Source organism: Triturus cristatus, chromosome 4_2 (assembly GCF_964204655.1).
Source record: "Triturus cristatus chromosome 4_2, aTriCri1.1, whole genome shotgun sequence".
In the NCBI taxonomy this organism is placed as follows: Eukaryota; Metazoa; Chordata; class Amphibia; order Caudata; family Salamandridae; genus Triturus; species Triturus cristatus.
The window spans coordinates 132759621-132775191 of record NC_140586.1 but is presented as its reverse complement, the minus strand read 5'-3'; the positions used below and the strand labels follow the sequence as shown (position 1 = coordinate 132775191).

The following is a 15571-nucleotide window of genomic DNA, read 5'->3' as shown; positions in this document are numbered from 1 at the left end:
CTCCTAAGGGAGTGCTGGGGCGGGGGGAGGGGGGGGGGGCAGTAAACTCCGGCATACAGCCGAACGGAGGTGAGTAAAAAAATAAATAAATAAAACAAATTACATTGCGCGCTGCAACACCGATTTGGTGTTGCAGCGCGCGCAATGTAATTCTTTTTTTTAATGTATTTACTCAACTCCGTTCAGCCGTATGCCGGAGTTTACTACCCCCCCCCCCCACCCTGCCCCTCCCCCTCCCCCGCCCCGCAGCACTCCCTCGAGGAGCCGTCACTACGCATGGGACTGAAGGTATAACTTCACGCAAAACTGACACCTCACTGTTCCCAACATTAACAATGTTGCACCACAGTGAACAAGCTGCTAAAACGTCATGCATAAGGCAAGAGGTTTCGTGGCTGGCTCAGATGTACTGTCTTGCTTCAATAACCAGCATGTGTCTTCACAGTTATGCAGAGAATTTGAGAAAATAAATCGTTTTCTTCATAATAGTCACAAGTGGCACAACCACGTGGTCCTGTGGCTGAAAGGTTTTTAGAAGGTCTGTAAAGGTTTACGCCTTAGGGCCCATTTTTATCTGAAGTGACTGCTAAGGGCTAAGACCTTCTGAACTGATTGTTACCTTAAAGAGCTCTGATGGTTTTTGCCACTGACTCCCCAATTATCAACACTGTGTCCATTCCAAAGGCCAATATACCCGCTGTGTGAAGTGCTGCTTAACAGTCCCTTCTTTAAAAACACTTTGTTGGCGCCCTCAGCAAAACCGTTCACCTTATTAATAGAATCTGGTGCTGATGATTATTACTGCACGATGATCTAATTATTATTAGATGATGAAAGGGAATTTAGAACTTGTCTGGTAGTTTACTAAATGTCTCACATTCTAAGGGAAATTAACTTAGTACCAGATGTGTCGAAATGGTCTCAGGGGGGCAGATTTACCAGCCCCTTGCGCTACTTTTGCGTCACTTTTAACATGGGAAAAGTGACGCAAAAGTGGCGCAAGGGGCTTGTAAATCTGCCCCAGGGTTTTTAAGAGGAGGAGAAATGGCTCAGTTTTACCCTAGTTAACACTTTAAGCTACAATACTGGGTTAACGCCTTCGTGAAGCCTAAAATCCTATAGTCACTCAGTCTCTCATCCATCCATGGGTTAACTGGTTAAAACAGATGACTGACTGTGCATTCTACAAATGATGTGACAGTTTTAATGGGCAGTTTAAAGGTCTCTTCAGTAGGTCAGCAGTCAGTGACATGCAACTACGGTCTGTCGCGTACGGTGATTGTTCAGCATGCTGACTCTTTCTGCTGTCTCTTGCCCCCTCACACTTCCCTTTTCGCACATTCTGAACCTGAATTTTCCTCAGCTTTAGAAATCTCCTGAATTCTGCAAACATGATCAGCAGCCACATGGTCTCCATGTGATGCCTACCCCCCAAAAGATCTACCTGTCTTAACCGGAAAGCAGTGCTGTGATCTTCATGTACTTTTCCGCCATAAAGTTTTGAGTTGTGCTAATAAACCGGTTGAAGACCTCGCTAGTAAGTGCTCAGACCTCGCTAGTAAGAGCTCTGTTTGTACATACCAAGACAACTAAGTCAGTTTGTTCATGGCAGATTTGAGCATTAAGCCTGTGCCGCATTATAAACAGAGGCGTAAATATACTTGTTCGTTTTTGCTGAGTTGAAGAAACAACTGTTTCGATTCATTCTCTATATATTTTGAAAGACTCAAGAATATCTTGAAGTTTTTGTACTAGACCCCTTCTTGGAGGGGGCCTGATTACTCTGCTTCCACAGTGTCATAAGGAAACCTGCATTTTCCTTATGGGAGATTCCAACTTTCCAATTTTTCCGACCCCAAGGTTCCATAGAAAGGGAAGCCATTGTCCTATCCAGACCAGTGTCCTTTCTGGACCAGTGCATTGTTGCTCTCTCCATGGACCTTCGGAAGAGTTTGCTTGGGCTGCTGTGGCGCTGCTTCTACCGCTAACTTTATCGATCTATAAACTGCAAGTTGATTTCCTTTTCCGGCACCAGGAGTGTCCTGGTCATGGGTCTCACAATGCTATCTTCTTGCTCTGGCTTCACTTCGAAATTTGTCAGAATCTGAAAGAAAAAGGATAAGATTTTATAGTAAATTCACCATTGAATATGATAATAATTCTGGTGCATTGAGCTGGGACATTATTCTCTGATTTACGAAGGGCATTTTAGTTTTTTACGACCCATACGCCAACAGAAAATACCTAGGGCAACACAGATATTCGCCCAATCTCTTTACAGCCCATGGTTTATTTCTCAAACATTGCTTATGTATTCAATCAAAAACCACTTCTGAAACTAGTTTCCCGTGTAGACCTCCATAAACTCCTCACCACATCACTAATCTACACCTCATTTAGCATTCCGATTGTTAAATCATCCACTCAATAATGAATATAATTGATTTGTCTCGTCAATTTCACTGTACTATTCCTTCCTCTGCTCTCTGTTTTTTTTTACACTTCAGTAGTTGTATCGATCATAATGGGGCTCTTTGTTGTCCTTTGCTACTGACTGGCCCCATGCAATAAGTGGCGTGTCTCATAGTCTGCTGATATGTAGCTAAATAGGTTAAGTAAGTGGACTTTGTCCACATTTGTAGCACCAGTATTCTTCCACACCAGGTCGAGAGGAGGCTGCCTCATCTAATATCTCCTTAAAATGTCACTCTTCCTTACTATCTCTTCTAATTTCTGTACAATTTAATAGAGTGCTTCTCTGGTTAATATTATCCTCTTACAATTAAATGGGCGAAATTTAGCTGAAGATTTAATATGACACGTTCCTCCCCTTATGGTATCCTTGGTATCTGTGAGGCTTTTATGGCATTGTTACTTTCACTTAATCTCATAGGATTCTCCAAACATTGCGATAAGAGACGTCCCATCAACGTCCGTATCTTTGATCTCCGTACTCCCACATGGGCAACCCCCATCAGTACTCACTCTAGCCAGAGCCAAGTAGACTTCCAGCTCCGCAATCCGTTTCCCGATGCAGCTCCTCTTTCCAAAGCCAAAGGGGATGGAGGCGTATGGGTGGAAGGAGTTGTCCTTCTTCAGCCATCGCTCTGGCTGAAACTTGTCGGGGTTGGGGAAGGTTTTCTCATCCCGAGAGGTGGCATAGTGGCACAGTGTGATCAGCGTCTAAGGAGAAGAAGAGAACGATGTGAGGCAAAGAACCACCTGAATAGTAATTAAAGCGCACAGTGGTCAATGGAAAAAGCATTGCGGAGGAGTATCAGCACCTCCCTGTAGACCTTTGGCTGCTAGAGACACTTGGTGATCAGAATATTATTTAAGGCTTTGCTGAACTGCTAGAGACACTTGGTGACCAGGATATTACTTAATGCATTGCTGAACTGCTAGAGATACTTGGTGACCAGGATATTAATTAATGCTTTGCTGAACTGCTAGAGACGCTTGGTGACCAGAATATTATTTAATGCTTTGCTGAACTGCTAGAGACACTTGGTGACCAGAATATTATTTAATGCTTTGCTGAACTGCTACAGACACTTGGTGACCAGAATATTATTTAATGCATTACTGAACTGCTAGAGACACTTGGTGACCAGGATATTATTTAATGCTTTGCTGAACTGCTAGAGACACTTGGTGACCAGAATATTAATTAATGCTTTGCTGAACTGCTAGAGACACTTGGTGACCAGAATATTATTTAATGCATTACTGAACTGCTAGAGACACTTGGTGACCAGGATATTATTTAATGCTTTGCTGAACTGCTAGAGACACTTGGTGACCAGAATATTATTTAATGCATTACTGAACTGCTAGAGACACTTGGTGACCAGGATATTATTTAATGCTTTGCTGAACTGCTAGAGACACTTGGTGACCAGAATATTATTTAATGCATTACTGAACTGTTAGAGACACTTGGTGACCAGAATATTATTTAATGCTTTGCTGAACTGCTAGAGACACTTGGTGACCAGGATATTATTTAATGCTTTGCTGAACTGCTAGAGACACTTGGTGACCAGGATATTATTTAATGCTTTGCTGAACTGCTAGAGACACTTGGTGACCAGGATATTATTTAATGCTTTGCTGAACTGCTAAAGACACTTGGTGACCAGAATATTATTTAATGCATTGCTGAACTGCTAGAGACACTTGGTGACCAGAATATTATTTAATGCTTTGCTGAACTGCTAGAGACACTTGGTGACCAGAATATTATTTAATGCATTGCTGAACTGCTAGAGACACTTGGTGACCAGGATATTACTTAATGCATTGCTGAACTGCTAGAGACTCTTGGTGACCAGAATATTATTTAATGCATTGTTGAACTGCTAGAGACACTTGGTGACCAGGATATTATTTAATGCTTTGCTGAACTGCTAGAGACACTTCGTGACCAGAATATTATTTAATGCATTGCTGAACTGCTAGAGACACTTGGTGACCAGAATATTATTTAATGTTTTGCTGAACTGCTAGAGACACTTGGTGACCAGGATATTATTTAATGCTTTGCTGAACTGCTAGAGACTCTTGGTGACCAGAATATTATTTAATGCTTTGCTGCACTGCTAAAGACACTTGGTGACCAGAATATTATTTAATGCTTTGCTGAACTGCTAAAGACACTTGGTGACCAGAATATTACTTAATGCTTTGCTGAACTGCTAGAGACACTTGGTGACCAGAATATTATTTAATGCATTACTGAACTGCTAGAGACACTTGGTGACTAGGATATTACTTAATACTTTGCTGATCTGCTACAGACACTTGGTGACCAGGTAAAACAGCATTATTTTATGTTAACATTTATAAAGGGTTGAGCGTTTAGTTGAGCTCACCTTTTTTGGGATTGTGTACTCTCCCACTTGGATGTCTCTGTCCGAGATTACTCGAGCATTGCCAGGGATAACCGGATACAACCTAATAAGAAGAAGGAATAACTGCAGTTAAGTCTAGGTTGATGCCTGCTTCTGTAGGGTCACAGCTTCCTCCCAGAAAACACAGCTCTGATCATGGAATTCTATACATTTCTATAAAGGAATTCTATGGAAATGATCATTCGCATGAGCCTAACAATGGCCGCCAAACAACCGTTTTGGAAAACTGGGGCCAAAAACAAGGGGCTGCAGAATCTGAATATCTGGTGGTAATGGGAACAGCAGGAAATCTGGAGCAGGTATATTTTTTAGGTCACAATACCCAAACGTTAAAACAAAAAACTGAAATGTAAATGCCAATGAAAAGCATCACAAACCTAATGTCAAAATCCCAACCACGAGTCTAACCCCAGCCCTCACATCAAGGATAATGATATCCATGGCCATAGTCCTAAACCTATTGCTAGTCTTGTACTATGCTGACCCTGAGCATAACGCTAACCTGTACCTTGCATATGGGAAAAAGAAATATGTTATATGATTTCAATGTAAAATATTTCAAGATGTGAGAATGTTTACTTTGTTGTTGTCTATATTTCAGTTTTAGCATTAAGAGGGAACTCTGGATGCTAATTTCTCAAAGATATATGTCAGCCACATGAAACAATTGCTAAAGAGCTTCAGGCTGTGGTTGCATGATACATGCAAAAATACATGGATATGTGAAAATACTCACTTAAGTTCATAAAACAGAAGCTTTAGTAAAGTCAGGCTATTGGTATTTGGGTGTGATCCCAGGACCTGCACTGGATCCCCACCAGCCCCCTAAACCTGTGGCCTGTTATGGGCATTATACATTGGTAGAAATGAAAAGGGGTGAGTAGCCAAGGAGTGAGATAACCGAGTACTACACTTGTGAGGGAAACAGGTTGGTCTACATACGCGCAACGCTCTAACACTGCTGTCCCTCAAACTAGGCAAAGTGCCACCATTCGTATAAGCTTAATAATGCTTGGCGAATCACATCATGCTGGGACACATCGGTTCCCTCACTGCTCAAGCAGACCCATGCTCATTTGCTGTGTGCTGGACACATTCTCTTAAAATGGCAGCCGTCAGCTAAATACGGCAAGTGGTTCCTTTCGTTAGATGCATTAAAAAAGCAACCACGTTCAAGCTCATCTATAGTTAAATAGAGCTCTCACCTTAGCACTTCCTTAACAACAGCTTTCATCAGCGGCATTCCAGTCACATCTGCGGCAGAGGGGATCCGCCGGCCTTGCAACACATCCCTAATTTCGTGGTACAGCGCCGTCTGGACTTCAGGGTGGCGGGACAGCTCATACAGGCTCCAGGATAGTGTACTTGAAATCTGAGGACAATGAAGGAGAGACATTTAGTGGCCTGTGGGGATGCAGCACAACAGGCAAGATATTTCTAGGAACATTCTACTTCTGGCCTTAAATATAAGACATACATAAATACAAATCTTAGTGAAAAATGCCTCTTATGCATTGGATCTTCAAGTGGATCCCCATCGAAACAAGAAGGACAGACAACCAGGCCCTCTTCAGCAGTAGACTGGACTACGGAAACGCACTCTACGTAGGAGCCCCGGCCAAGCTCCTGAAACGGCTTAAATGCATCCAGAACGCCTCCGTACGCCTGATCCTCAACATCCCTCGCGACAGCCACATCACACCCCACCTGAGAAACGTGCACTGGCTCCCTGTCATGAAGAGGATAAACTTCAAACTCCTCACCCACACACACAAGGCACTCCACAACACCGGACCAACGTACCTCAACAGCAGACTCAGCCTCTACACCCCCACCCGCCAGCTCCACTCCGCAGACTGCACCCTCGCCACAGTCCCCCGCTTCTGAAGAGTGACCGCCGGCGGCAGATCATTCTCCCACCTCGCCGCTAAGACATGGAACTCCCTCCCCATTCACCTGCGGCAGACCGAAGACCTGACCTTCAGAAGACTCCTCAAGACCTGGCTCTTCGAACAGTAGCAGCTCCCCCCCCCTCCCACCCCCCAGCGCCTTGAGACCTTTGCGGGTATGAAGTGCGCTTTACAAATGCCATGATTGATTGATTGATTGATTACAAGGAGACGGTGGAGGAGGGTTTAACATAATTCCTCCATACTACTTTCCTGAACCTCCAGCCTTGTTCGGGTCTTTACCCCTACCAGTCCCACATCACACTCAATATTGAAGAACCTGGCCCCTATTACTGAAACTTTATTTTACAATCTCGATTTTATTCCATCTCGTTCTGTGGCAAATGCAGTCTAGTAAGTAGCACATTATTTATTGTATTAGGTTAACTAAAAACCCTATCATAATTAAAACATGGATAAAGCATACAAACCATCAATACATGTGCATTTAATTTTGTTATAAAAGATTCAACTAAAACATACAGTTTTGTGTTATTAGAGGAATCATTAATGACCGGTTACAATTAAGCCATTTGAAGTGTGTTCAACTAAGGCTAAAACTTTCTTTGTGCTTCTCATCAATTTTTCACTTGGGCCTTTGAAGCACAATAAACTAGCTTCTTTATTTGCTCTGACATCAAAATTAATTAATATTGTTATTATGTATTTCTTTCGTAACTCAAGTAGATTGGGGTATAGACAAACACATGTTCAATATCTTCTTTTTCGCAATCGTACAGCCGACAGAGCATTTGCTTCTTTTCGGCAAAGTTCGATAATCCTTCAAATTCTGACAAAATCATTTATAAAAGTCTGAACCTTAAAAATGATTTTTTGTTTGTGAATTGATGGTGAAATCCAGGTAAGATTGTTTTTATAGTATATATTGGTTGTATGTAACTTGAGTTTTTATATTTTGATGACTGTTTAAGATCAGACAACAAGTGCAGCTTTAATTGCCTTCTTCACCGGCAGTTTGCATTCAAACCCGTCCATCTTAGAAAGTACAGATATTGTTGGCTATTTATATTCGATCAGTAGAGTACTAAGTTGGTGATTAGCTAAGGATTGCGGCTTCCCAGTTGATGACATTTCATTAATTTTTTGGTGTGTTCTAATTTTAGGTCATGCAATAGCAGTAAAAGTTGATAACGTTAACACTGTTGGAAGCAACTGGTAAGAGAGAGCCTACTTCAAATCTTAAGTGACAGTGTGTGGTGGCTGATCTTAAATTTACAATATTCCGGCTATTTCTTATCAACAATTTCTATAGTTTATGTACCATATGTTGTTTGAAAGCCAGCACTCCAAATAAAATCAGAGGGAGTAGCTTGGTTGTTTCAACAGCAGTGATTAGACCAATATTCCCGCCATATTTCCTAGACAAACATTTTGTTACCCAACAAACTTCTGCAGTCTTACTTGATAAAACGTTTTGTGAGCATAACAGATCAATTTCTTTTCTATGTTTACTCCAAGATAGGTAAAGTGCATGTGTGTGGCCTACTCAACCATTTTGTTTTTTAGGATCAAGTTAAACCTTAGGTAGTACACCCAAAGTACATTATGTTTGTTTTCAAGTGATGTATCTTCAAATTTTCCAGGTTACTGAAAGCTTGTAGTCGGTTTTGTTGGCGCTGAAGGATGTTTGTGTGGAAGTTAAAATTTTCCGTTTGGTCTGAGTGCACTAAATGAGTAACAAATGTTTGCCCAAATTTGGGGGTGTCACTGTGACTCAATATAACAGGTAAGCCAGCAATATAAGTGGGAAAATAAGAGGTGTGTGGATATATCCCTGCTTTAAGTCAATCACTGCATGTTGGGATTTGTGGCTTTAAGCCATTCCCGTCAGACAATTTAACTTGAATCCAGATTTCTGTATGTAGTTCAGCTAGTAAATAGAGGAGAGTATGATCGTCCTCATGGCAATAATTAGATACAAGCATACCTGCGACAGCCCCAAAACGTGACACACTAAGATGCTCTATGGTAGGCATGCTTCCCATCTCTTAAAGTAATCATGCCTCTTTATTTCTCAAGCTTCTTCTTAACCATTGTTGCAACAGTTTTCAGCAATAAAGCTGGTCAGTGGATGCTGTTGCCTTTGCATTATTCACACTGAATTGGGCAACTGATGGCGTGATGTTCCTGGGACATCTAAAGGGACTTACCGTGTCAACGCCGGCCAGCAAAAGTTCTGTCACATTCCCATAAATTGTCTTCATGGAGAGCTTCTCCTGAGCCAGATAATATGTGAGGTATTTGCCTTCCACAGATTCTCCCCTGGACACTTTCTCTGCCACTTCAGCCATTCTTTTGTCAATATGTCCTTTGGCTGCAAAGAAAACATGACATGTGGTGAGACGAGAGACGGGCAGCAGGAATTATTTCCCTAGAGTCAGAAGGAGGATTCAATGGGAGATTTCAGAAAAATCTACCTTGCTTTAAATCAGTTATCAGAATGGCAGGAAAAATGCTGATTATGAACCTGACACAGGGAACAATTATGGACCCAGAAACAATGACTAGCATGGGAGAGAGCCGGTGAGCCACTGACCTGGGAAGCTGGGCTGTGATGGCAGGAGAAACATGGCTAATGCATTTGGCATCTACAACTGGCATTATATGATGGACATTGGTTACAAATTGACAAAACTCCTAACATCAGAGGAATAGGGAGGGATGAGTTCACCGCCAATTTGTCCTCTTGTTCCATGCAGAAACCCAGACATTTGTGTGGATAATGCCTGGAGTTCAATCAATTAAAACGAGTGAGGGCAAACGGTCGGATTACAAAGCAATCCTAAAAATGTTGGGGCTTTTAATGTTGATAGTGGGGGGGAGCAGAAGGTCAGGCTGGGAATGCATCCCCACAAATATGCTGAGTTCCAGCAATGAGGGATCATAGCAGGGGAAGGATGGGAATTACCATAGATATGAAGAGTTCCCATCAAGGTAAAATGTCATATTTTGACAGTGACAGACAGACAAAAAATCTTCCTTCCATTATATCCAATATTCAAAAAAGTACATACACAGTTATAATATTGGATAAAAACATTTAAAAATCAAACTTTTGCAACAATTATGTAGACATTTTTAAACAAGAGCCAACATCAAAACTGGTTTCTTGATCTTTAAGTGCCTGCAGATGTAAAAAAACCTAGTCTACAATCTATAAAATTATTGGTTTTCAATAAAGGATATAAAACATTTTTGCATACAAAATAAAAAGTTTACAAAAAAAGAGAAACGTGCATCAGTGTTTGAGGTGAAACACCATCACAGGACAATCATTTAAGCAATCTCCATCAAACTGGCACGACAGGAAATATAATAAGGTTCATAAAGAGCCTGTTAGGAATTTGAGCAACAAGGCCCTCTCCCAATGGGCAAATGTATGCAATAAATACTGTTTAATGCCCCGGGTAGTTTGCAGATTAAGATATTTTCTGTTGGTAGGCTTAACGAGCTACTTTCTGTCTCTTTCAGTGGGCCTGACTTCAAAAACAGTACGCTATAACCATTGCTCACCTTATTTAGGTATAGAAATTGGGTCTGCAAAAACGGAAGGCCTGCCCATGTTAACACAACGCTTAACAAAAGATAACCATAGGTTATTCAGTCTCAGGTCGCAGTTAAGGTAGTCTCTTATAACTTGCTGAATGAAGGAGGCATGGGGATTAGTCCAGATAGACAACCATAGCAACAGCAGAGAGAGTTGAATTAAGTCCTCTGTAAACATTGGCCATATTCTTCCTGACAAATAGGGAAAACTGAGACTGAAGCGGTTCTCCTCTATTTTGATGCATTGGGCTTGGGCATTCCCCACACACCAGACCTGTAAATGACTACAGGCACACATTGTGTTCTATAGATCACAAAAAATGCTGCAATGGGCTTTCTTCCCATTAAAGGGCCATGGTTGAAAAAGGTACCAACTGCAGAAATGTGTGGCATTTGGCTGCAATGTTAGAGTGCCATAAGCCAAAGGCATCAAACCAAAACCCCAAAATAGGAAAAGCTAGAAACCTTAGTCAGCTTGTTAGAGTTGATGGTTAAAGTACTAGTGTTCAAACTCATTCTGCTGCAGGCCATTATGTGTGACATAGCGCAGTTGATGTCCATATCTAGGCTAGTCATAAAGATAGCAAAACCCCAGACCAGATTTTTTAAACTTCGAAGTGTACGCACCAACAACACGGTGACATATAATAAGCAGAGAATTAGGACATGGTCAATCAAGGGGACATCCTGCCCACATTCATTCAAGTGGAAGTTCAGCTTGCTAACGAAAATAATAAAAGGTATTGGTGCTAAGATACAACCCTGTCGCAGTCCTATTCTAGGCCAAAAGTATCACAAAATTGCCCATCAGAGCAATGTTTTACTCGGGCAGATAACTTGCTGTGGAAATCGGACACAAAGTTCACCAGAGCCATATCAAGCCCCAGCTCCATCTGCGGTCCGTGCAGGTAACAGCGATGGGGTGATGGGGCCATGTAAGAGGGGATCCCGAGGGACGATGCCGAGGGAAATTAAATAATTAATTGTCCCTTTGCTTTCCGAGGGAAATTAAATAATTAATTTTCCCTCAGCATTGTCCCTCGGAAGCCCCCCTTACATGGCCCCACCGCTGTTACCTGCATGGACCGCGGCTGCCCAGCTCCAATAGCATAGGCCACAACCTGGACCTGTTAATGTGACTGAACAAGCTAGACGGGTCCATGAGAGCCAAGTACATTGAGCTGCACCTGGCAATGATACGCTGAAGGTTCAGATGCTGTTCCGTGGTACCTAGGCCTTGTCTGAGCCCATACTGGCAAACACTAAGAATATTTTCTTCATTGACTCAAGTCCTTATTCTGTTAAAGATCACTCTACCCAAGACTTTTGCTGATGAATCAATAAAATTGGCCTATAACAGCACCAGTCACGACAATCACCCTTTATAAAAATCAAGGAGGTCGACACGGGATGTACAGCAATTAGACTGAAACATATCCTCACCGAAAGCGAACATGTAGTCCCATGACTCACAGAACTTCTGCCAGGGCCTTCTGAAGATCTTGTGCAGGAACTTGGGCATGGCCATGGTGAGCAGCGTCATCACAAACATGGTGTTGATGGACTGGATAAACTTCTCCGTCTCCCGAGGAACAGTTAGCTCCAGGCAGCCGATACGCGATTCAAAAAGCACGGACGAAATACCTGGAGAAGAAGAAGAACATGAAAGATCAGGACAGCACACTGAGAACAAGAATCTGATGGTAACTCAATAAGTATAAAAGAAAATGGATGGGACACCACTCAACCAGATGCCAATAAAGCAGAGAGTGTAGAAGAGCTGGTCAGAGGCACCGGGAGCACACACCAGATGTTAGGGGCACCAATGCTCAATAAAGGTTATTTACATGCGTCAAGGAATGAAAGGACAGTGACAGAGTATATGGTTGTGAACAACATGAGGCTGCTCCTAAAGTATGTTGGCTGCCACAATGCACAACTTTTTGAATGCATAGCACTGTACACATAGTTGGGGTTTTTAAACCCACACTAGTAAGCACATCAATAAGTGTAAAGACACAACTACCCTACCACAAGTCTCTATACTTGATAAAAACCAAATGATACTGTTCAGTTGCTGCACAAAACACTACCCTTGAGATTCAGGTCAGCCACTGAATGTACATACTCACAGCCAACCTGGAGAAGCACACTTTGCTGTTGTCGTTGCTAAGCACCATCATGTCAAGGAGCATAAAAGTGCAGCAAGAGACAACGCCCTTCAAAGACATCTTTCTCTAGATTCTGGAAATGCATTTTCAAAATGGCTGCCTTTGGGCAATGACCCAGGATGTATGGAGGATGGGACACTAATTAATGGCTTCTATAAGTTAAGGGTTAAAGCGAGACAGTTATTTACTGTGATAGCGCGGTGCCTGCAAAGACACAACAGAGGGCTCTATGCTTACATCGCACATTCCTTGATAATGGCAGTGAATGGTGCATGGGAGTGGAGGAACACATGACACACACACAGTTTCCCTCTTTGTTTCCATTCTCAAACCCGTCCACAAGTCCCACCTTCCAATCCAAACTTGTAGAACTCGCTGGAGATGTCCTTGACCACTAGCCGCTCGTTCTGGCTGCGCTGATGCTGCAGCTTCTTGACCAGGTCTCCAACCACGTCGTTCAGGACCCCACTGTAGGCCTCAACCTCCTTTGGCTTCAGCATGTGCTTACCCAGCAGGCTGCGCAGTTTCTGCCACTCCTCCCCCTCTCTGGAATAGGGAGCACAGAACATAGCACTTAAAATACATAAACACTGACACCTCGTTCTTTGATACCAAGCTGCCCCACCGTTTATGCAATCGGATTATTTTTTATATTTCCTGCCCCTACTTTGTATTTTTTTTAATAATACATGCAGTGCTGATATATATTTATATTGGGGTCCTATTTTATCATATCAAAGTACTTGTGTGACATCAGATGTAGCCTTTAAAAAAGAAAGCTACCATCAGCTGTTCTAGAGCTCTGCTTAAGTTCTTACAGGTGAGCGGAAATGTGTATGATCCACACAGTTGGCAGCAGCTTGCCTGTGTAAACCAAAAAGTTGCCATGTTCAGGATGGGCCTGCCAAGTTTTAGAACCTCAAGCTGACTTTTTCTTGACTTTGCAAAGATTGAGTTGTGTTTGTTCATTTAGATCCTGGTTTGTACATTTAGATCCTGATTATTTCCAGGTCTTAAAGACGTCGCTGTGCAACAACAGCAGCTGATGTACAACGTGAGAATATTTTTTGTAGTGTGACAGGCATACAAATTTGTTCCAATGCAATAATGACTAATCGTTGTATTTAGAGAGAGAAAGTACCTGCACTTCTCAGCACAGGTGCAATAGTTTTAATTGGAGCGTACCGGCACGGCTTCGAAGTAAGCAGGTACTCTGGCATAGGGTACCTGCACTCCTATTTTTCCATTCTGCAGCACTGATTTTACATCTATTCACTCACCTAGCAAAATACTGCCATTGACGTTAATGGAGTCACCCGCTTTTCAAAACGACGTCACCCTCTAAAACGTATTCAGTCTCCATGAACCTCAATGGGATTGCACTTTAAACACATGACTTCATCTGCATTTTTTAGGCCAGAGGTCGACAGCTGACATGGAACTAACTGACATCTCTGCACATCTGTGATGATCACCAGAAGGCCTAAAGTGAGGAGGGATTAAACGTCTACCGCGTTAAATTAGGTAACCTGCAGCCCCACAGTACTCCACGAATTACTCACATCCTGATCTACTTTGATGTCTGAACTAGTGACAACATGTGCAGGGCCCGATGAAGAGGGGATGAGTAAACGAGTTGTGAGTCACCCACTGCACAGGGCGGCAGACTATCTCTTTACAAATCTAAACGAAGGCACGCCTCGACGGCGCTATCTTCCCTGTTGCCCCGGCCAAGAGACTCCGGGTAGGGGCCGGAAGGGGTAGGGCTGTGGGTGACGCAGCCGAAGACTGGCCCTCCCGAGGCCATACACCGGTGCCAAACTGGCAGCGCGCCGGAAGAGCGGGGTTACTGCGGCAGCAGGCCTCCCGGAAGTGAATCAGATGCGGTGTCCGGCAGCCCCGATGTGGTGGCCAGTGACGTAAGGCAACTGGAGCTCCTATCCCCTGCACAACAATGTGATGGAGAGACCCTTACATCTCTACCTTGGAGATAGATAGCGGTTGGGGTCTCGCGCTGCATCTCCAGGGCTGCGATGTAAAAAGGCCAAACTGGCGAAAACGCGACATAAACGAGTCCCACACCTGTGAGACAATGAAGGTGTGAAGCCCCTCGCCCCACCCACCGCCCGCAAAGCTGGCCCTAGCTGGCAATTGGAACACACTGAGTGTAACATGTATTACATTTATGTGTTGTCTTTCTCTAGTTTTCGACCCTACCATGTTTATTTATTTACCGATGCTTTGCTGTCCTTCGTTTAGCGAAATCAACACCGTTTTTTTAAGGTAAACACGTTTAACAGTTCATGTAGAACGTGTAGAGCTGATAGCTGCCCCTGAAATAGGGGCTATATTTCAACTTCCCCGAGTAAACATTTCACGGTATTAGGGGCATATTATCAAGACAGGCGATAAATGGGCTTGATAATATGCCGCAGAGAATTCCAATAGAAGCCCATGTTGACACCAGAACATGGGCTTCTATGGGAATTTTCATTAAGCATATTATAAAGCCCATTATCGCCTCCTTAGCGGCAGTTTTCTGCCGCTAAAGCGGCAATAATTTTAACGCCTTTCTTGATAAGATGCCCCTTAGTGTGATGGTACAACTCGCTTTCCGTGTTAAAAAGGATGCAAATTAACAATATAGGGGCATATTATCAAGAAACGGCGTTAAAATTATTGCCGCTTTAGCGGCAGAAAACTGCTGCTAAAGCGGCGATAATGGGCTTTATAATATGCTTAATGAGAATTCCCATAGAAGCCCATGTTCTGGTGTCAACATGGGCTTCTATAGGAATTCTCTGCAGCATATTATCAAGCCCATTTATCGCCTGTCTTGATAATACTTCCCTAATACCGTAAAACTGCGGCATATTATCAAGCCCATTATTGCCGCTTTAGTGGCAATAATTTTAACGCCGTGCATGATAATATGCCCCTCATTTATTTTTTATTTTAAAATGGGTCTCAG

General features: G+C 42.8%; 1 protein-coding gene across 1 annotated transcript in view; it reads right to left on the bottom strand.

Annotated features, from left to right (window-relative positions):
- Window positions 1–229: 229 nt before the first annotated feature.
- The window catches only part of CYP27B1 (cytochrome P450 family 27 subfamily B member 1), a 31012-nt gene continuing 15670 nt past the window's right edge, over window positions 230–15571 (bottom strand). The window contains exons 3-9 of the mRNA XM_085600803.1: window positions 12950–13146; window positions 11873–12073; window positions 9034–9197; window positions 6119–6285; window positions 4875–4956; window positions 2986–3183; window positions 230–2104 (exon numbers count right to left, since the gene is read on the bottom strand). Coding sequence (XP_085456929.1) covers window positions 1991–2104; window positions 2986–3183; window positions 4875–4956; window positions 6119–6285; window positions 9034–9197; window positions 11873–12073; window positions 12950–13146 — 1123 coding nt within the window. The 3' untranslated portion in view covers window positions 230–1990. The remainder of the gene's footprint in view (window positions 2105–2985; window positions 3184–4874; window positions 4957–6118; window positions 6286–9033; window positions 9198–11872; window positions 12074–12949; window positions 13147–15571) is intronic.